The sequence below is a fragment of the Paramisgurnus dabryanus genome, chromosome 21 (genome assembly GCF_030506205.2).
Source record: "Paramisgurnus dabryanus chromosome 21, PD_genome_1.1, whole genome shotgun sequence".
In the NCBI taxonomy this organism is placed as follows: domain Eukaryota; kingdom Metazoa; phylum Chordata; class Actinopteri; order Cypriniformes; family Cobitidae; genus Paramisgurnus; species Paramisgurnus dabryanus.
In genome coordinates, this window is record NC_133357.1 from 29519385 (window position 1) to 29541604 (window position 22220).

General features: G+C 38.1%; 1 protein-coding gene and 2 long non-coding RNA genes across 3 annotated transcripts; 2 read left to right on the top strand and 1 right to left on the bottom strand.

The window, feature by feature from the left end:
• The first annotated feature begins 247 nt into the window (after positions 1-247).
• LOC135745513 (uncharacterized) lies at positions 248-5116 on the top strand. The gene is made up of 2 exons (XM_073812971.1): positions 248-358; positions 470-5116. Exons 1-2 carry the CDS (start codon positions 262-264, stop codon positions 4174-4176), a joined length of 3804 nt encoding a protein of 1267 aa, XP_073669072.1. The 5' UTR covers positions 248-261; the 3' UTR covers positions 4177-5116.
• Positions 5117-8256: 3140 nt separating this feature from the next.
• On the top strand, positions 8257-10202 carry LOC135775950 (uncharacterized). The gene is made up of 4 exons (XR_010543980.2): positions 8257-9383; positions 9481-9575; positions 9668-9777; positions 9861-10202. It is a non-coding gene; the product is annotated as an uncharacterized lncRNA (long non-coding RNA).
• Positions 10203-13342: 3140 nt separating this feature from the next.
• LOC135775949 (uncharacterized) lies at positions 13343-16329 on the bottom strand. Its single transcript, XR_010543979.2, has 5 exons — positions 15244-16329; positions 14811-14908; positions 14585-14670; positions 14390-14504; positions 13343-14250 (listed from the first exon to the last, which is right to left on the bottom strand). It is a non-coding gene; the product is annotated as an uncharacterized lncRNA (long non-coding RNA).
• Positions 16330-22220: the final 5891 nt, after the last annotated feature.

Below are 22220 nucleotides of genomic sequence, written 5' to 3' on the forward strand. Positions count from 1 at the left end.
GCTTAAATGATTTCTTACAGGGTAGAAAGAAACACTTTTTCACATTATTCTGAAAGTTAGAGTACCTCATACAATCACACTTCAAAAGATCCAAACTATCCCTTAAATTAAAATCCTAAAGTGTTCACCAAAAAGCAACATGTTTTATTTACTCTTGACTTCAGAAGAGCTTGTCTTTGCTAAAGCAACTATACAAGATGTCAGAAAAAATTATGAGCAGTGAACTAACATATATTTTTTTCTAGTTTAAGGGACTAAGGGATGACTGAAGCCATCAGAACGATAGAGGTGGCCGCACTCGGCAGGCCATTCAGCCTCGGGATGCTGTATGACTGCCGCCAAGATTCACTCGTCCCTGGTAAGAACCACATGTAAAGTTATTAAATGGAACTGAACGACACAATTTCAAACCAAGCTTATATCATGCAGTAAAAGGCAGTCTAACTTCCTTTATTTCTTTTTTTGGCAGGCATGACACTGTGGGACTGTGATGACTTGGAAAAAAATACAAGAGAAAGACCACAACAAAACAGTGACTTTGAGATAGTTGCTTCTGAATCAATTGAAGATAAATCCTCAGCGCTAACAGTTGAAGCCTCTCTGAAAGCAAGTTTTTTAGGTGGACTGGTCGAGGTTGAAGGATCGGCCAAATACCTGAATGATCATAAGGCATCCAAAAATCAGGCCAGAGTAACTCTGAAGTACAAAGCTACCACAAAGTTCCGGGAACTGTCAATGAATCACCTTGGAAGAGGCAATGTTAAGCATCCGTATGTCTTTGATAAAGGATTAGCAACACATGTAGTCACCGGTGTCCTTTATGGGGCACAAGCATTTTTTGTCTTTGACCGCGAAGTGTCCAAAAAGGAAAATCATCAAGACATTCAAGGCAACTTGAAGGTGATGATCAAGAAGATTCCCTGCTTTGCAATAGAGGGTGAAGGTTCGCTGAAAATGGAAGACAAGGACAGAGAAAATGTTGAAAATTTTTCCTGCAGATTCTTTGGAGACTTTTCAATTCAGAAATCTCCTACATCCTTTCAGGATGCAGTAGAAGTCTACCAAAGCCTGCCAAAATTGTTGGGAGCCAATGGAGAAAATGCCATACCAATGAAGGTCTGGCTGTTGCCACTGACAAGTTTAGATTCTTCTGCTGCCAAACTTGTCCGTCAGATAAGTATAAGATTAGTTCAAGAATCACAGACTGTCCTGGAGGACTTCAGTGAGCTGGAAATGAGGTGCAATGATGCACTGAGGACCACCACTGCACAGCAGTTCCCACAGATTGGGAAAAAGATTAAAAGTTTTAAAGAAATGTCCTCTGAGTTCAAACTGGAATTCCAACGAACCTTGGCAAAGAAACTTCCATCAATCCGAGGAGGAGGAGAAGAGGAGGCTGGGCTCGCAGACATCCTGAAGAAGAGACATTCTTCTGCTTTCAACAGCAAACACCTGAATGAGTGGATGGACTGTAAAGAGAGAGAAATCTGCATGCTAAGGTCTTTCACCAGCATGATGAAAAACACAAAGATTGTCCCTTCTCAAAATGGTCTTCATGAGGAAATTCTCAGTGCAGTCTATGCTGTGTGTTTTGTTTTCACCTCACTTGGAAGTGCTGAACCGTACCTCTCAGCTTTATCAAACTACTTAAAACAAACACCAGAAGACCCTCAATGTGCCCATACCATAGATGTAGAGAAGGAACAATGGTACCTTTCAAACAAAGTAGCAGATTCATTGCGGAACAAAGCAAAGCTCTTCAGTGACTTTGCAGAGGCTAACAAGGAGAACAAGAACATTAAGTTCCTGACAGTAGGTTTAACAAATGAAACACAGAAAGGTTCAAGCATCTACCTTTATAAAGAATGCGTTTCTGTCAGTGAGAACTTTGAGCCGCCTTCAAAGCCGGAAACAGTGACAGTAAGTGATATAAACCATAACAGTGTGACGCTGATGGTTTCTCCACCCAGATTTGGAGCAGAGGACATCACCTCCTACTGTGTTGAGTATTGTGTCAGTGGAGAGGATGGATGGAAACAGAAGACAGCATCAAAAGCGGAAGAAGTCACAGTGAGCGATCTGAGTCCTAACACGGAGTATATGTTCAGATGCAGAGTAGTGACCTCAGCAGGTTTTGGGCCAGCCAATGAAGTCCCTGGTTCCACTAAAACCTTACCTTGCAGCCCTCCTGGAAAACCTGAAGTCGAACCAAATTCAAGTGAGATATCGGTTAGCTGGGAGAAACCTGCTGAGCTTGGACAAGATATCCACATTTTGAGCTACATTGTGGAGTTCACCAAAACAGACAACGGGGTTAAAGAGGAAGATCTCCAATGGGATGAAATAATGGCAGGAGCTGAAAAGGGAATAATATCAGAGCTTCAGTCAGGAACAGAATATGTTGTCAGGGTCAGATGTGATTGTGGTGTAGCTGGCAGAAGCAAAGAAAGCATCCCTGTTAAAGTCTGCACAACAAAACGCGAATTTGCACGTCTTACAGAGTTGCTCAAACATATTAGCAAGAAATTACATTCTGAATCTCCATCAGTTTACAAACTGCCTCTGAAAGAAGAAGATATGGATGTTGATGGATGCCGGATGTATAACCTTGGCAAAGAAAGCATGAGGCAAAATCGCACAATAATGCTTCTTGGAGCAACTGGATCAGGAAAGTCCACTCTGATCAATGGAATGATCAACTACATTGTTGGTGTAGAGTGGAAGGACATTTTCAGATTTCAATTAATTGAGGAGGATCAGACGAGATCACAATCTGAAAGTCAAACATCTGAGGTCACTGTGTACAAAATCAACTATCAAGAGGGGTTTAAAGTCCCCTTTTCTCTGACCATTGTGGACACACCAGGGTTTGGGGACACAAGAGGAATAGGAAGAGACAAGGAGATCACAGAGCAAATCAGAAGGCTTTTTACTTCTGCTAATGGGGTAAGTGAGATTGATGCAGTGTGCTTTGTTACCCAGGCCTCTCTTGCAAGACTAACAGCAACGCAGCGTTATGTGTTTGACTCGGTACTCTCTATTTTTGGCAAAGATGTGGTAGAGAACATTCAGATGTTGGTGACTTTTGCAGATGGCAAGCAGCCACCGGTTCTGGAGGCAATAAGCGCCTCTGGGGTTCCATGTCCAAAAAATGATATAGGGCTTCCAGTTCACTTCAAGTTCAACAACTCTGCATTGTTTGCAGATAACAGAAGCAGCAGTGACAGGGCCTGTGATGAGGGATCTGATGAGGATGATGACAACTTTGACGAAATGTTTTGGAACATGGGTGCCAAAAGTATGGAGAAGTTCTTCACTGCTTTGAAAAAAATAACAACCAAAAGCTTGCTCATGACCCAAGAGGTTTTAAAAGAACGAAAGCATCTTGAAACAGCAGTTGAAGGTTTGCAGCCGCAAGTTAAAGCTGGATTAGCAAAACTTGAAGAAATAAGGACAACCAAAGAAAAGATTAAAGAGCATGAAACAGCCATGATTTCAAATGAAAACTTTGAGATTGAGGTGGACGTTATTAAGCCAGTCAAAATACAGCTCACAAAGAAAGGAGAGTACATTACCAACTGCCAGACATGTTCAATTACATGCCACTACCCATGTGGGATAGCAGATGATGCTCAAAAACATGGCTGTGCATCAATGGATGGGACAGGTAGGTGCACTGTCTGCCCTGGAAAATGCATTTGGAATGTGCATTTCAACCAAACATACAGTTGGGAGTATGTTAAAGTAAAAGAAAAGCAGACATTGCTGGAGCTAAAAGACAAGTACAAAAAAGCTACAAAAGAAAAGATGACTGTTCAGGAATTGATTGAGAGGCAAGAGGAAGAGATTGTTCACCTTCAAGACATGATTGTGTCCCTCATGGATCAGTCGGCTCAATCTATAACTCGTCTGCAAGAGATTGCGTTGAGGCCCAACCCTCTGACCACTCCAGAGTACATCGACATGCTGATTGAGGGCGAAAAGTCAGAGGCAAAAGAGGGTTACAAAGCTCGAATTCAGTCTTTGGAGGCAATGAAAGAAAAAGCAAAAATCATCTCCAAAGTAGCTAAACACGATAAACTTACAAAAACAGAAGAAGAATTGTATGAAGAAAAACAGGAGAGAAAAGAAAAGGGAGGTTTTCTTAAGAAACTTGAAAATTTCTTTGGATATTAGTGAAAAACATGCCATGGCTGCAGCCATGTGTTAGTATGCAGCCTCTTAGTATAAACCAGAACAAGTTAATAGATGAAAAATAAGTCAAAAAGACAGCTGAGCAATTGTAAAACCATTGGTATGTTGAGATGATTAACATTAATGTGTACATTTTGTATTGTTATGATGGTAACATGCTATCATTTTGTAAATTATCATGCTAAAGTAATCATGATATATGACACTGCATGAAAAGTGGAATTTTCGTCAGAATGTGGCACTGTAGATTGTTGTGAAACTCCAAGTTTACGACTGCGCACGACAATTTGCTGCCAACACCGAAAACTGCCTTAAGTTGTCAGAAGTTGACGTGGGTCTTGCTTGGAAGTTTTCCCCCCTTCCCCTAATCCTAGGGGAGGCTTTAACATGTAAATGAACATGCTGTGAGCTATAAAAATGCAAATCAGGGTAGCAGCTGGGGGAGTTTTACCCAGGTGAAATTCTGAGAGGTTTAAACTTTGATTTTAAGAAAATCTCTGGTATCAGTATAGCCAAATTACAGACTCTTAAATTTTAGCTTGAATTGATTCATTTTCAAAGTATGCTACACTGTTAACCCAGATATTGTCTTAATGATGTAAACATCACTTAATATTTTGAGTTTTGGATATATACTTAAAAAATCTTAGTTCATTTAACTTTTAAGCGTATACAATTAATTAAACTAAAACATTCAAGTGAATGAACTTTAGCAGTACATGTTGTAAGGAATACCCATAATCCTTTGTCCCTGAAGATTATGATTATTTAAGCTTTTTTACAGAATTAAGAACTTTAACTTCTTAAATATTTGTTAAAATGTCATAGAGGTTTATGCTCTTATATTATTCATGTTGTTTAGTTGTAAATGATAAATTACCATTTTTGTAAATGAAAGTCACCGTTCAGGTGATCAGTGTTTATTGACATAAACAGCACATTGTATTGTATTTTTCGCAGTTTTGTGTGTCTTTCAGTGGAGAATCAAGTTTATTCAATGACTGACTTAGTCATGAGTTTTGTGTTATACTACCAATTATAACACTAAGATAATTATAATTCATAATGAATTAAAAATAGAAAATCTTTCAACTCAGTTAACTAAACGGAGATGTTGGACAGAGTAATTCAAAATCAACGTTAAGTTTAATGACAATCATTAATCAAAATATTTTCTTCATCCTTTATCACAATACTTTCAAAATATTTTTTCCTAATTTTTTTTAAACTATCCCTTTAAGTAAATTCAATTTGTCGAGGCTAACAGTGCATATTAATTACTCTATGGGCCCTATCTTGCACCCAGCGCAATTGACTTTGTCAGTGACGCATGTATCATTCGTATTTTGCAGCGGCGCACATCGGGTTTTTCCCTCCACAAACGCACGTCGGCAAACACGGGAATGAACTTGCGCTCCCTGGGCGGTTCAGCGCAAAAAAAGAGGCGTGTTCCGGCGCAAACCACCCCTGATGCTATTTTGCAGTTTCAAAAAACAATTGCGCCACTGACCAGAAAAAAAAAGTTTAAAGTCAGTGGCGCGTTGCGCGTGGTTCATTATGCTATTTTAAGGGCGCATGCTTGACCATAATGTATAGCGTGCACAACGCGCACACACTTTGCTTATCTAATCTACACAGATGCAACAGTTATTTTTGCAAATCATAAATTGTTACACTTAAAAATATTAATACACGAGATAAGGGAAATCATAGTGGTGAGCATTGTGGTGATAGTTTTTATTTATTGTGTGGCTGCGTTAAAAAATTCTCATCCAAATAACGATTAAAATATTTTCATAAGTTTGTTGTGTGGCAGTATTACGTTTATTTTATGTAAATAATAATTAAAATGTTTTCATAAGAAACCTTAATGTATATGAACTTGATTTGTAAGAGTACTTTGGGGTTGGACCTTGCTTGCGTTTCTTGGGTCCGATTTCAAAGCCCCCAAACCCTTTCAGCGGTGAGGGTGGAAGCAGTGATGTCCTCTGCTGGCGTCTGTGTAGAGGCAGTTCCACCTCCCGTTACACGGCGTGCCCGATTAATGCTGGCGCAACGATGGGGATGCCAGCTGATGAGACTGTGGCTATTTCCTCCCACGCCTGTTTAACCTACGCTGATTTGGGCGGGTTTCTCCTATCCCCACACAAAACAACTTCTCTATCTTTAACTGCTCTTACAAGAACGTCGGTCTCCTCGGCTGTGAACCGCTCCTGGCCTACGCCTGGTAAATCCGTCATAATAATAGCAACCCGCCATGGAACTTGCGCCCTTGCGTTTAAAGGGAATGTTGGATAGCGTTCTGATTGGTTTATTTGACGTTATGCCCAAACCACACCTATGAATAATGAACCTACTTCAGACCAACCCCTTATTGATTTGCGCCCGGCGCAGGAGTTATTTTCTGGGAAAATAGCAACAGCGCCCAAGATCCGCCCACAAACTCTCTTGCGCGTTGCGCTTCGCACTTGCATTTCAGATCGTTAAAATAGGGCCCAATATGTCATTAGCAATTACCTAATGTTAGGTAAAAAAGATACACCAAACAATTTATTTCAACAATTTTAATTGTTTTAACAGAGTTTTAATCTGGCTCAATTTGTGTATTCTATGCAAACAACAACAAACAACATGTCAAACAACAAAATGTCTGTCCGGATGGGAATGAAGCAAGGAAACTTGTGCAATTACATCACAGCTCAAATACTGTGCATAGTGGCATGACTACAGTTTATTGAATTCACATTCTGGTAATCCTGCCATACTTGTCCATCATATCTCCTAACACACCCTTTGGCATTTCCTGCTTTCGCCTTTCATCTAATTTCTCTTCAAATCCAAGTCTTTTAACAAGTCCTCCCAGAGACTGCACAACACTCTTGTAACAGAAGGAACGTATTGGATGGACATACTCTTCACCGCATGAATATGTAGCCTTTCTTAGCAAGGCAGAGCCACATTTCTTCCTTTATACAGACATCTGCTGTGGGTGATTGTAGAATGGGATCAGGGCCGGAGTGGGACTCATTTTCAGCCCTGGAGTTTTAAGCCTTAGACCGGCCCACTGTAGTTAACGGCTGACTATTAAAATAATATCATTAAATCATCCGTAGTATATAAGTCTTCAGTAGTGCACTGTACTCTGCAGCCTTGCAAATTCATTGTAATTTTCAAATATATCATTTCCAATTTAGTGCGAATATAGTAGCCTAAAAAATTATGATTTTCCATATTTGTGCAGCCCTGCCATAAGACATTTTAAAATTATTCAAGTAAACTTCTGAATTCTATTATTCAAAAACTACTGAAAAGGAACAAATGTGTTTGAGTGTTATGTTACTATTTCTAAAAAAATGTGGGTCTTGAGATTACCTGTTGGGTTGATGAAGTTTGGAAACCCCTGATATCATATACAATAGCCTAAACAAGAATTATCAAGTATGCATTGGAAAGAAATGGAAAAAAATCAGTTTTATAATTTTTTAGTACTTATTAGACCATGTCTATTGCCAGATAACGTAGGCTAATTTCTGTCAAAATTTTTGCGCATCTTGTTTTTTCTTCTGTGGGTTTACTGGTGCGCGTGTTGTTTCGCATCATTTCCAGTTTGTTTTATCGCGTGGTTTTTCGTGACAGAACGTGGTTTGTAGACAAGATAGAATCGTTGGGTGATAGAGTTGGGTGATAGAGTTGGTCATTTGAGATTTTAAAAGAACATAATTAATATGTTCATTTATCATCAATATGGCCATTTGAGTATGAAAAGATTTGAAAACTGTAGTTGGAAAAGATCATGTTCATCTCAAACAGATAGCTTTAGTGCAATGAACCAGTTAAGTACTTTGTGGGAACTTCATCCACTTGAACTTCATTTTAGTTTTTTTTTATACTTTATAAAGTGTGTTTATACTTTAGTTGCTTTCATTAGTTAACTAACAGAAATTTGAGAGTGGAAAACAACCATGTGGGTGAAACATGTTAGGTTTTCCCATTTCAGCTCTGGATTAGCATTTATTGAACTTTATACTAGTATATCCAAAGGTAATTTCATGCTTACCACACAACAGGAGATGTCCAGGAAAAGATGAATGCTTTGGTCATCTGCTGTTTCGTCTGAAAAACAACAAACAGAAGATACCGTTATGCATTATAACACAATATTCCTATTTAATTATAAATTACTATTAAAATAACAACAACAGTGATAATCAACCACATTTAACTAGACCAGGGGTCTCCAACCTTTTTGTGAGCAAGGGCTGCCACAATGGATAAAACATGCTGGAGGGCTACTTTTTGATATAGCATACTCAAAACGTTTTTGTTTAATTTTTTTTACTTGTTGATATGTTTTAGTATTGTTTAAAATGTTAAAATACGTAAAGCAAGCCAAGCTAATATAAAAAATATGTAATTATGCTCACCGTTGTCTGAACTGCTATTCGCTGGGTGCATTTCTTCAAATTCTTCAATCACTTCTTTTTCTGGGTCCTCGGATTGCATTTCACTTTCACCAATTTCTCTAACTCCAGTAATGGTATCCTCCGGGTCTTTACACATGACGGGACATCACTCACAGCGGGTTCATGACTGGATAGCAGCCGGCTCTGTACGTTATCTGACGTAGCCCTTGTGGATTTTTTTCTCCCAAACTCAATTTTTGAAATAGCGCTTTCTGTGGTCAAAATACTGTGTATGACACAGTTCAGTGTTGCAATGTTCACAGAAGCGGCGAGGTCGTTTCTTCAGTCTTGGGACTTCCATCTTTCAACTGACAGCACACTGTGTTGATATCACACAAAGATTCCGGCACATCGCGTTTGTTTATATCATACGCATGCGCGCACGTCTCACAAGATTTTCCTTATATCAATAACCTCGCATGTGATTGGAGGAGCCCGACAGGCTTCTCGCCTTCGTCCAATCACGTGCGAGGTCATGGCCACGCCCACGACTCATACAGCAGTACAAGACGAGCATAACAGACGTTTGGTGTTTGTAACCCTCCAAGAAGAGAAGACGGGTGCACAATCCCAAGATTGCGGTAAGAATAATTTTATGTATAAGCATATTTTTAAGTAGCCCAAGCTGTGTGTTTTATAACTAAGAGGTGTTTTTTGTCTTGTAATTTTTAGGAGGCTGTACGGCGTCTCTGAGGCACACTGCAGGCGCTATGAACCAGAGCAAAGGTAACGTTACGATTTAAAGAATATGTTTTTATTCTTGTATAAGGAAATAGATACGTTAAAAGATCCAAGCTTAAACCCGCACATTTTGTTTTCACAGACTAACGTCGCCTCATAACGAAGCTGTAACCTCCTATTTGCTTGGGGCTATTTCAGCAAGTCCAGATTTATCTGCTGAGAATGACGACATTGTTTGTAAGTATAACTTCTAATGTTTTTTCTCATTTCTTGTTTAATTGTACCGTGACTCTGTTTATTAATACCAGTCTCATTTAATTGTTTTCCAGCTACGTATTATGAGTCGGTACGCCGGAGCTTCAGATACAAACAACATGAACTCGCATCGCAGGCGGAAAAGGCGAAAAGTTTAGCTCGGAGTCGATCCAGAAGAAAAATGGTAAGATTTATTATATTAGATCAGTTTTTTGTCGATGTGAGTATTTTCCAGGTCACTTATTGTCTTTATTGATTGTATTACAGTTGCTGGAAGCGACTGAGGATGAGATGGACATTTGGAAGTGCGCCACCATAGATCTCATGTCTGATGAGGAAGACAGCATTGTTGACGGGGTGTCTGGATGGACTGTGCGGCCACCGCCCTCTCGCAGCCTGGAACTCTCCGAGCGCTGTGCCACGCTGAAATCCAGATTAGAGGCGATACCAAAGTACAGGGCAAGGGTAACTCGCCATATACGCCTGCAAAAGTGACTTTTTACAACGTTTTTGAGGTTTTTTTCAACACTTTGATCACTTTGAAAAAGATTTTTAGGGATCTTTCCCGAATGTCTTGGGCACTTTTTGACGTGTTTGGAGGAAAACATAAGAGACATTATGCTGCTTTGTCCATAGTTGTGTGTTTATAAATAAAGTTCTTTATTTGAATAAACAGCTGTGTGTTTATAAATAAACCTCTTTGTTTTTTTCTTATATTCCTTGATGGTGTGAATAGTGTAGTACATAGCACTATGACATTAATATATAATAAATTATTATAACATAAATTATATATTTATTATTATTATTATTATTATTATTATTATTATTGGGGTTTACATTTATAATGAGCCAGGGTGCCCAATTAAATTCTCTTTAGAGAAACGGCCCGACTTGAATTTACTCACTCGGTATTTGCTGAAGCCACTACTTTTAAACAAGAGGGGCTCTCCACCTACGTCATGGTTCGTTTACGACGATTTGTGACACAGACGAACGTGACGCTGCTGCCTGTAAATTGAGGAAAGCTGACGAAAATTAGGTAAATTTTCGGGAGCCTACAGGCGCTTACGGGGACAAAAGAACAGACTTTTCATCATGCAGGTTTTGTTATGAACACTATTAAAGTTCGGACTGATAACGAGGACATTAAGTGTAATGATTGAACAAGAGCTTAATGGCTGTATTTCCAGACTTTGACATTTAATGATATATGCACAGTACTAAAGACAGATATTTGGTTATTTAAACTGTCTTCTGCCATTGTCTAATGGTAGGGTATTTGATTCTATCCTGCATTCCATGGAATCGGGCCATCTCATCCTCCTGCACTCCATAGCGGACTCTGTGATGGTGAGACAGCGCTGATTAAATATTAAAAACAAGTTTTGATTTAAGATTTGAGATGGAGGTGGAACAATTATCACTCAGTACAAGCGCAAATAACACTGCTGGATTTAACTTTCATGATATTGTGTGAAGAAATGTGCGTGAGGCATCAATACTTAAACAGTATATACTTAAGAGTAATCGTTATTCCAACATGTACTTTCTGCAGTCTGACTTCAGTTCACCACCACCTTGGCCTTGCCAATTCCTATTTTGTCTCCAAACACTGGTCGGAGTTTGTGTGGAGGACCGCACATTCTCCTGTCAAGTTTGCACTTTATAAATCACAACCTAAGTTTATAAATGAGACCCCAGATCTCTGCTGAGTATACGCACCACTACGCGCTGCACTCTGTATGGTGTCGGCAGTGGCATTAATTATAATGGAAGCATAGTTTTGGAACGTCTGCTCTGTGTTACTCATGCAATGTAGCCAACCCGTTACACTTAGGAAAGCATGCTGTGTTGAATTCTATCTTAACTTTTTGTTATTAACAAGCTTTTTTGCCAGCTGGTGGCACTTGATTAAATACATTTGTACATAAAAACAATACGGTTGAAAAGAATAAAGTCATTGAATGCTCCAAATTTCATGGCAATTTTTTTTTTTTTAATGGCTAAGAACTTAATAGACCTGGATGTCATAAGTCATGTCTACATAACCTAACAATTATGCTTATTTTCTGACTCACACAGTTGAATAACCTCTTTCAGCTGGAGTTTGTTGTCAGGGTGTGGTGGTGGATAGAACCCAAGCGCAGACAGCTCATACTTAAAGACGTTTAATGTAACATAAAAACCCTCGAGGGGGCAAACAATGACAGAACTAGAAAATAATCATGACAAGACAGATCACACGAGACGGTATCATAGATACACAATGAACTGGCACAAGACATAAGACACAATGGCTTTAAATAGGGAAAACTAAACTAGGGAACAATGACAAACTGGTGAAGGGAATAAACTAATCATGAATAATTAACATGGAAACGAGGGGGCAGGGTCAAGACTTAAGACAGGAGAGCATGCGGTACACAAAACATACACAGACCACATGACTCTCCACACAACCACAGAACACGTATACGGGGGTGTCAGGATCCCGGCACCAGAAACAAGACTAAATACACTTAATAACATTCGGGATCCTGACATTTGTTCTCTTTTTTATTGATGAAACGATCTAGTACTTTTGAATATACTCTGATTATATACTAAAGAAGTGGAATTAATTACTTGTTTTGGGGGATTGACAGTTACTGTACGTTTTTTGTCTTATAAGAGGTTCGTAACAAAGACGAAAACACAATTTACGTTTATTTTACATAATCAACTAAATCAAGATTTGATGTATCTTTTAGTAGGTTAAAACTGCTATTTGTGAAATTCATCCTGTTCAACATTCAGCAGATGACAACTCTTTAATGTGTGCAGTTTTTTGTCAAGATTTTTGTTCTTAGATGGCATTGGTAATGATAAATATAGAAACAATTGATTGATTTGAACATTTAACATTGTTTTACATATTTCAGCTTTAACATTTGTCCTATATTTTAAGCCATTGTTCATTCTGTGTATTTTTCTTTAACAGTTTTTCTTGCCCAGTTGTACCTTAAATACTAGAAAAGACATGCAAAAATCCATAAAGTTATGTGATTGATATGTGAAAATAAATTGATTTTGTCGAAAAGTTTTGTTCTCTTTGTATTTCATAAATTATATTTGTCTCTTAGCTCCTTTTTACCCTAAATCATCCATTTTTAATCCCCTCACATCGTTTATTGCAGGTAATGTTGGTATTTCCAGGTCAGTTATAAGTTTCCTATAAGTTTAAGTGTCACTTAGCAAAAAATCTTCCCAGTTTTATCTGTGAGCAAACAATCCATTTCATTTAATTATATTGCCATATGTGTTCTTGAAATGATTAAGCCCAAGAATTTAGGTTATGGACTATAATCTTTGTTCAGTTTAACGCCTGGTTGATTCAGCAGAAACTCCTGAATTAGGTATGCCAGTGTCAGTTTCAAGACTTGTTTTGGGTTAAAAAGGAATTCCACAAATATTTCAGCACTTCACTACTGATAGTGTATTGTTAAACTGGGACAGTCATTCAAGTCATTCTAATAAGGGAATTGAGTTCCAATCGTATCTGTTGCCAGGGCCGCCTTACAGTGGCGCCCCCAGGATTGTTTTCATGGGGGGGCACAAAGGGGCCAGCACAAATCTTAGGGTGGCACAATTAAAAAATGTATTATGCCTGAATCTAATGGTCAACAGTTTTCCCTTTGCTTTTAATGCTGCTTGGAGTATAGTTATTCTTATTTATTACTAGTACACAGCAAAATCACTGGTGTTAAAATAACACCCAGGGTGTCAAATTTAACACTGGAAAAGTGTGTATATGTGTCCACACTACACTGTGTTAATTTAGTCAAAAGTGTAGTGTTAATTTAACAACACTCATTATATGTTAATTTAACACTCAATATTGTTAAATTTTACACTTTGTTCAACACTGTTCATTGTTGTTTCCACACTACACTGGTGTTGGCACAGAAATACAGTGTTAAAAATTAACACTCCTAATTTAAAGTCAACACCGGTGTAATGTGAATTCAACAATGTTAAGTGTTAAAATACTGATTAATAGCCACTTTTGTTGCTAATGGGTTGTTTCTATAAAAGACAAATGACAAGAAATATTGCAAAACCTCTTTTTATTAAAGTACATCACATTTAATATTTACATTGATACACACAACACTTTGCATTTAACACTGCTTATTTAAATACCTCAGCTACAATTAGAATACAGAATACAGTATGGAATAATGAAAGTTATCTTATACCACAGCGCAGTGACATGAAAACCACTTATTATAAGGTCTTTAATATATCAAATGAGAGTTTAAAAAAAATTAGCCACCCTACTCAAAACTTGAACATTAAAATACACTGCAATTACCTTACTGGCAGGCAGAAATGCTTATCCTTCACAATACTAAAGATTTTTCCATAACAAAACAGACATTTCAATTCAAAAGACGTTTCATTTTTCTTAAATACGTTCCAACCTGGTATTTAGTTCTGTAGTTGTTTTACTCATGATGTAGCGGAAGGCTGCATCAGTGGTCTTCATCATGGAGGGAATGGCTTTTTGGTCCAGAATGATGCAAAAATTCTGGATGCAACTTCTGTTCCCAACGCAGTGCAGGCAGGGCTGTGCTGATTCATCCACCTCAAAGCATGGATTGATGCTCATCACCTAAGTGTTTTAAAAGAGTGTATTTGATGAATGTATTTGATGTGTATTTATGAACTTGTATGCATTTATAATGGGGTGAACAATGCAAGCAAACTAACTGCTGAATAAATAACTAGAACAAAATACTAAAAAAACTTACATAGCACAATCAGTAGCTTCAGTTGCACATTGACCCTCTCCAGTCTTTCTTCCTTTCACAAATGAAGGCAAGAGGTGAATGAGCCAGGGAAGAGCTGCCACATCACTGTCCCGTCCTAGCAAAACAGAATTTAAACACCATGAGTATACAGTTAAACTTTAAAACTGTAAAAGTAGCAAACCCATGTACACTTACCATATTTAAACTCCTGTTGACCAGACAGAGGGTCATCCATAATGTTGCATGTTGGCTATTTTGCAATACATCACCTCAGCATATTTCTGCAGATTTTCAAAGACAAAAAGAGTCAAGAAAATACCAAAAAGGGTGCAGTTTTAACCGTTATTTGAATCAAAATCATCTCAGTATAATAAATCATGTTAGAGACAGTGTACAGTACAAATGTACTGTGTGTACTCACATAACTATTTGGTAAGCTCTTATCCTCCAAACTGGGTTAAGGAATAACAGTTCCAGAATTCATGGGTATGCCGTATTCAAATATAGTCTGGTAGGGTCCTATCACAAAAAATGACAATAAAGACTCTGAAAACTCAACATTCTTTTTATATTAAAAACAGCACTCAAGACAATATGAATCTTCATTTATACATTTTCAAAATAGTAATCAATTTGATTGCTATTTAATATGACATCAATAGCAAAACGATGTATGAGAAGATAATATATTTTTATTAAAGTTGGCATCAGGTCATGTGAGTTTCTTTCCAGATTAATAATAATAATAATAATAATAATAATAATATGTACAAAACTACATATACTAAAAAGATTGGTTAACTGTTCAGTTATGTCAAATAAAATGATTTATATGTATAAATATATAAACTTACCTTCTGTAATGAATTTATATAAGTATTAGCAGTCGTTTCTCATTGGAAGTCATCCATGTCAGGTCTTCTTTAATAAACTGCCCTAAAACAGCATCTCTTCTGAATTATTTGAAGCACTCCGTGTGAACTTTCACCAAACTAGCATCTATAATGACAGAAAAACAAATGTTAGCCATACACGTTTTACACTTTCGTATGTATTTGCCATTTGCATCTGTCTGACATCTAGCGCCACGAAAAGCATACAACACACAATGCATCCAATCTGTGCATACAAATGATGATATATTGTGAGGTTTTGGTCAAATTAATTGTTGGTTTGGCGATATTTCCCCTGTTTGCATACATCTTAGAAAAACATATGACAATGCGGTTGCGGTTTTCTCCGTGTTTTTCAGTAATTTGAATAATTAACCGATATCCGTGCACTCACGTGCATGTAAACGACCTCGTTAACTCACGGTATCTAGCCTATATGATTACCTCATAACGAGCATCATATGGTGAATAAACGAGCTTTCATTTAACTTAATTTCATACCTTCAATTTGTAGTGCATTTATCATGGTTCAATTCTTTCGTTCATATCTCCTGTTAAAATTATCCTTCTTGGTTTTAAACTTTTAGCTAGCAGTTTAACTTTATACTAAACTAACAAGGGAACAACGTAACACAAGGTAGCTCTGATTAAACTGAACCAAATAACGAACAAAGGGGAAATAAAATGGGAAAAATATCTTATTTAGGTTTTTTGGCATATGGCTGCGTAGAGTCAGACAGAGAAATAACAGTTTAATTTAGCTAAACCATCTGAATATTATGAGACTGATTTACCTGATCTCTTCAGTCCTCCTGTGAAAGAAAATGGCGGTAAAATCCCTGACAGGATATGTTTAGGGGAGGCGTGGCTTGATTTACACCGCTCAGAGTGAAATCTGATAACACCCTTGTTTAACACTGACACTGTCGTGAATATAACACTGGCCTAGCAATGGCAGTGTTATTTTATTACCAGATAGTGTTAAAACAGCATCAACACTGTGTATTTAACACCATCCCTGAAAATTTAACACTGGTGATTTTGCTGTGTATATGATTTATAGAGACAAATAAAAATTGCAAATAATTTAAAGATCAGATGGTGGAATAGTATTAATCTATCAAAGATGAGTATCAACCGATCACCGTTTGAATTGTGTATTTAAAATACATTATTTTATTAAACTATACAATGAGTTATATCCAGTGTTATCCAGTTGACATACTCTAATTAAATGAGTGACATACTTTAGTCCTTAACACGTCTCTAGTCTTAAGTTTTCTCGACGTGGGCACCAATCTTACCTCTCTCTCTCTCTCTCTCTCTCTCTCTCTCTCTCTCTCTCTCTCTCTCTCTCTCTCTCTCTCTCTCTCTCTCTCACACTCTCTCTCTCTCTCACACACACACACACACACACACACAAAGACGCGTTTGAAGGGAAAAGCGCGTGTTTTCGGCAATTGCGCAGCCCAATTCGCGTCATTCGCATCCTCCCTTGCAAGGACGCGTCTGTCTGATTGCGTCTTTGCATTGACTTTGTATGTAATCTACTCGCGCAAATCGTTGAACTTGCGTTTGGTGAGTATGCCCCATAATGAATGGAAACACATTATTCCCTTCGCGGCACCGCAGGCAGCGAGTGCACACGCACAAGCGCAGCAGGTACACTGGCAAGAGTAGAGCGAGACCTTCAGCCTATGTGCCGGGCGGGGCAGGGGCATCATGCACCATTTTTTTAAGGGGGCACAGTGCACACAGCTCACAGAAATTTGTGCATACACAGACATCAAACGAAATATTATAGATTCTTTAGTCTTTTCCATGGCATACATTTCTAACAATCTGAGCGCCCCATGCTTTTTTTTATGCAAAAACCTCCAAAATAAATGTGTTGACTAACTTTTATATCAAATACTATTCAATCGGAATAATGACATATTGGCATCATATTTACATCTGAAACGTTTTGTTTATTTACGTTTTGTTTAATGACTTTAATTGTGTCATTAATGCATTTTGCAAAACAACTGCATTATCCTATGAAATTAATGTAATTTTAAATCCATAAAGTATATAAACAACGAAAATGACATAAGCTATAGCCACGTGATTGGTTTTAATGTTCAATAACGATTTAAAAAAATATGTTTAGATAAAATTATTAGAGGAACGGACTTTTGCATTAAATGTTACCTCGTATGTGAGCATGTGTGATTCCGCGCCCCCGTGCCCGTGAACTCTGGCGAACTTTGCCGTTGCACCAAGAAGATGAATCTAGAAATCTTCTAATATAACGTCGAGACGGTCACATTTTAAACTATACATTTTCTACACAGAGGAGGTTAACTGCACATTACCGTCCTGGGGTTTCGAAATGTTGTGAGTGTTTCTTAGACGTTTTAATTCCTCAGAAAGCCAAAGGCAACAGCAAAGCTCGTGAGTGCTCTCAGACGCTGATGACGCCAGAACAAAGAAATTTAACATGATCAAAACGGCGAAAATCTCAGAAAAGTGACAAGGATGCAGCACAGAATTGATTATATTGCGCATATTAAACAGATTAAAAGACAAGTAACAGATTAATGGATGCTTCTGTGATTTTGAGGTTGCATGCAAAATCCAGTTGGCTCAAAAACCGAGGGTCAGTTTGAATGGGCATGACGTCTCTGGTGCCCCAGCCCAATTTAAACCCTGACAGTGATTAAGCTTGGAACAATATGCTTTATATAACCTATAATTAACTGAGTTTTACTTACTAGTTTGTGAGTTTCTTCTGTAATGCATCCAATGGCTGAACAGGAGCGAACAGGACGTCACGTGTACGTCACATGGATGGCAGTGCGGCTGCGCATACTCACGGCTTTGCGGGTAAAGGTGAGGGGAGGGGTTAAGATCGTATTCTATTTAACACATTATACAAATGTATATTATTTTTTTACATAGTGCTTTTAGTGTACATTTTAATGAATACATATTACTACTATTATTTAAATATAAAAATCTCAACAAAATTTTTTTTTTAAATCTCATTCTGTTTGGGGGGGCCAGTGACTTTTATGGGGGGGGGCCGCGGCCCCCCCTGGCCCCCCCTTGGGGGCGCCACTGCCGCCTTAACCTAATGTTAGGCCCCCTAGGGGCTAAGAGGTTTTGTAGGCCCCCCATTTAAAAAAAAGTGTAATCTCTAGGTAATCTACATCACAAAATCCATTAGTTTCTTTTGAGACATACAACAGTGAGTTTTCCCTCTTTGACTCAGAAAACACCATAATATTGTTATTAACATATCACTGAGCCCACTTGAGCATAAACACAAGACACTTTATTTAACAACCACACACAGCAACTTATGGTGATAATAAAACCAAAAAAATGTATAATGCATTTAATGCAAAAAGTATATGTTTAGCTTTATATTTATATTATTTTCTGAATATACAAATTTGCAAAAACTTGCCACTCACTAACTGCCTACCACAGTTTTAAAAATATAATAAGTTAAAGTTAGTGTTAGTGTTAGAGTGAAAATGCACTAAAGATAACAAAAGATAAGTCTTTATAGACAGAATCTTGTTTTTAAATTAGTTATTTATTTTATAGGCTATTGAAGATATAGTATGCATTGTATTTTGTATTTATGCAAGCATGTAAAACGAACATGTATGAATATGCACAAAACAGACTGGAAACATACCTGTATATCTTTAGATAAGGAGATTATAAATATAAATGGTGCTATCAGGGGATGATCATGGAGTCTGTTTTGAGATGGTCTTGTCGCTCTTTACTTCTAACTGTGGGTTCACATCAGATGCGAGTTCAACGATTTGCACGAGTAGATTACATACAAAGTCCATGTAAAGACACGATCATCGCGTGGGGTGATGCGAATGGCGCTTGCCTCGTCGCGTTTGCCGCAAAAACACCCGTTATTCACCTCAAACGCGTCTTCGCTTAAGTAGAAAATTTTCAACTCAAGCTAAAAATTCACATGACACGAAGTTAAATCCCGCGAGTAATCTAGAGCGAGTAACGCGATGCCCCGCTTTTGGTGTGTACGTAGCATTAGACTTGCACCTTTACTGTTGCATCTCTTTCTCGTCTTTTTAAACCAAGATGTGTGTGTTGAGCAAACGTCACGTCAAACTACATCGTTCCAGCTGCGCATGCGTCACTGATATAAACGCGAGTTTTGTCTTAGCTTGCTTAAAGTTCAGAAAACTTTATAACATTTAACAGCGTTATGTGCGGGAACTCCTGTCTTTATTTGGCAGCACAGTTTCTTGCGCATGGTTGGAGATACTTCTGCATGCCAGAGAGAGCGAGCGCGCGAGAGAGAGACCTGCACCTCACTGGTGCTTATTATAAAAAGTATACTGACATAGCCTACTGTACACAAAGCACAAAGGTTATTAAGCTACTGTGAAATTAATAACACTATAAAAAAAATTTCATTATCTTATTTTTAATATTTTTTGGGGGGCATTTTAGGTCTTTATTTTGACAGGACATTTCTGACAATTTCTCTTTTTTTTAAATTAAAATGTATATGAAGTAAATTAAACCCAATCGAAAATATTGTGGACAGGTGAGGAAGGGTCTGGAAAGGGCATATCTGCTGTACCTGCACCCAAAAAACCCCAAACATGATTAACACTTGAATAGGTTTTCTAAGTGTCCCAGTCTGCCATTAAAGGTTTACCAAGGAAATGTATTTTTTAAGGAAGAGTCACCCATCGTGTTTTATTCGTTTCTTCTATATAGAGCTCTTGAACTATTCAGAATATTTCTATAAGAGGGGCTAAGAATTTGGATCATAATTAAAAATTACGCAGAAGGTAAATTTTTGGAAAGGGTTCAAACTTCACTAGTATTCACCCTATATTATTATTAATGCATAAATTGTAGGAATTGACAGGATTACATTTCAGTGAATTTTTATTTCATTTGATTTCACGTGACAAATACATTTGATGGTTAGGTTATTTGTCATACATATTTCAATGAAAAATTTGCTAAATACAGAAATGACAAGGAAAATTATGGAAATGCCTTATACAACTTGGATACAGTAAAAGGCTAAAAACAAAAAACACTAACATCACTCTAGATCTTGGTAACAACATCACAGGTCCGTAGCCAGCCTATTGAGGGGGGACACACAACTGACACGTAACAGAAACGCAATGCTGACGCCATGCAGCCAGTGTGTCACCGACCTAAGTCACATAACTGATAACCAGCTTTCTGGAATACACCACACCCCAGGTTTTAAACCGCGAAACAATCGCAACACGATCTGCTGACTCTGTAGCTGTCTTTAGGAATCGGCTAAAACCCCACCTCTTCCGGCATTACCTCACTTCCAAATATAAGACTAACTATCTTTTTCTTTTCCTTTTTTTTGATCTCTATCTATACATTCTTACAAAAAAAACTAACCCATGGCTAAGTATACTGTGTTAGACTTGATCAGACTATTTCCAGTGCATTTATGTATTGCTGTTCTTATGTTGCGATAATTGCTTCTATTGTTGTTTACCTCATTTGTTAGTCGCTTTGGACAAAAGTGTCTGGTAAATGACTAAATGTAAACCAGCTACTTCCATCTTAAATCAGGTAAAACCAGCTTAAACTGTCTTTCAGCCTGACCAACTAAGATCAGCTAAAAATGTCTAAAATTCCTCTAAAACCAGGCTAGGAGACCAGCTACAGTAAAACCAGCCAACCAGTTAGGGATATGTTTACATTTCTGCAACCACACAATAACATAAATTCTTCAATTAAAGTGTTGTATTAAAAATAGACTGTAAATGCTAAGAACTGATACATAAACAGATGCATGTATGAAGAGATGCGTATGTTAAATGTACAAATATTTACAATTTCCCTGCTGAAAAATCGGGAATTATGGTGGTCTATGCTGGTTTAGCTGGTGGTCACCAGCATACCAGGACCAAAACACAACACATGCTGTGTCTTGCTGGTATGACCAGCATGGGATGCTGGAGCTAATGCTGGTTTGGTGCTGGTTTAGCTGGTGCTAATGCTGGTGCTGATGCTGGTTTGGTGCTGGTTTAGCTGGTGTTCAATAGCAAACCAGCACCAAAACACAACATATGCTGGTTTTGCTGGTATGCTGTTTTTTTCAGCAGGGTAGTAGTGATGGTCCCTTTCGAAGCACTGCTTCTGAGGCTTCAAAACCTTTATGAATCTTTTGTTTCGAATGAATTCGTTTGGAACTTGTTTCAAAATGGCGAAGTCACGTGATTTCAGCAAACTAGGGTTCATTACGTCATAACTGTTTCTGTCACGGTAGGAAATCCATTGTTTCCTCCGTGTCATGTGTGTGTGTTTACTCACCGCCTGCCATGTGTTCGTCAGAGTGATCCCGCTCATCTGTGTGTTGATTGTCTCGCTCCAGCTGATCATCATTACATCTTCTCCATAAATACTCACATGACTCTCTGTTCCCTGCCAGATTCTCACTCTTTGTTTGATTCTTGTGTTGGTTGGTTCTCCGTGTCGTTCTGTGTGGATACTGTGTCTTCAAGTTGGATTGTTTATTGTCATCATCATCTTCGTGTGGATGTTTCCCTTTTTCAGTTTGGATCTTCACCACTGCTCACCACTCCACCAACGCCGCACTCAATAATCACCGTCACCAACTTACCACCGTAGTCCTTCGTCACCATTGCCAACAACACTGGACATTTCCTGCCTGGTCATTTAATCTGTCATCTGTCTCTTTGTTTATTTTTAATAAACATTGTATTTTTCACCTGGAGGGGCCGGAGGGGAATTTCATCGACAGTTCACTTGCACGTAAGCTTCAGATTCCTATCATTCTTCTCACCCACCAGATTGCACCCTTCGCCCTTAATGGACATTAATTACCCACCATCAAACACACTGCTCCAGTTACGCTCATCACCTCTGGC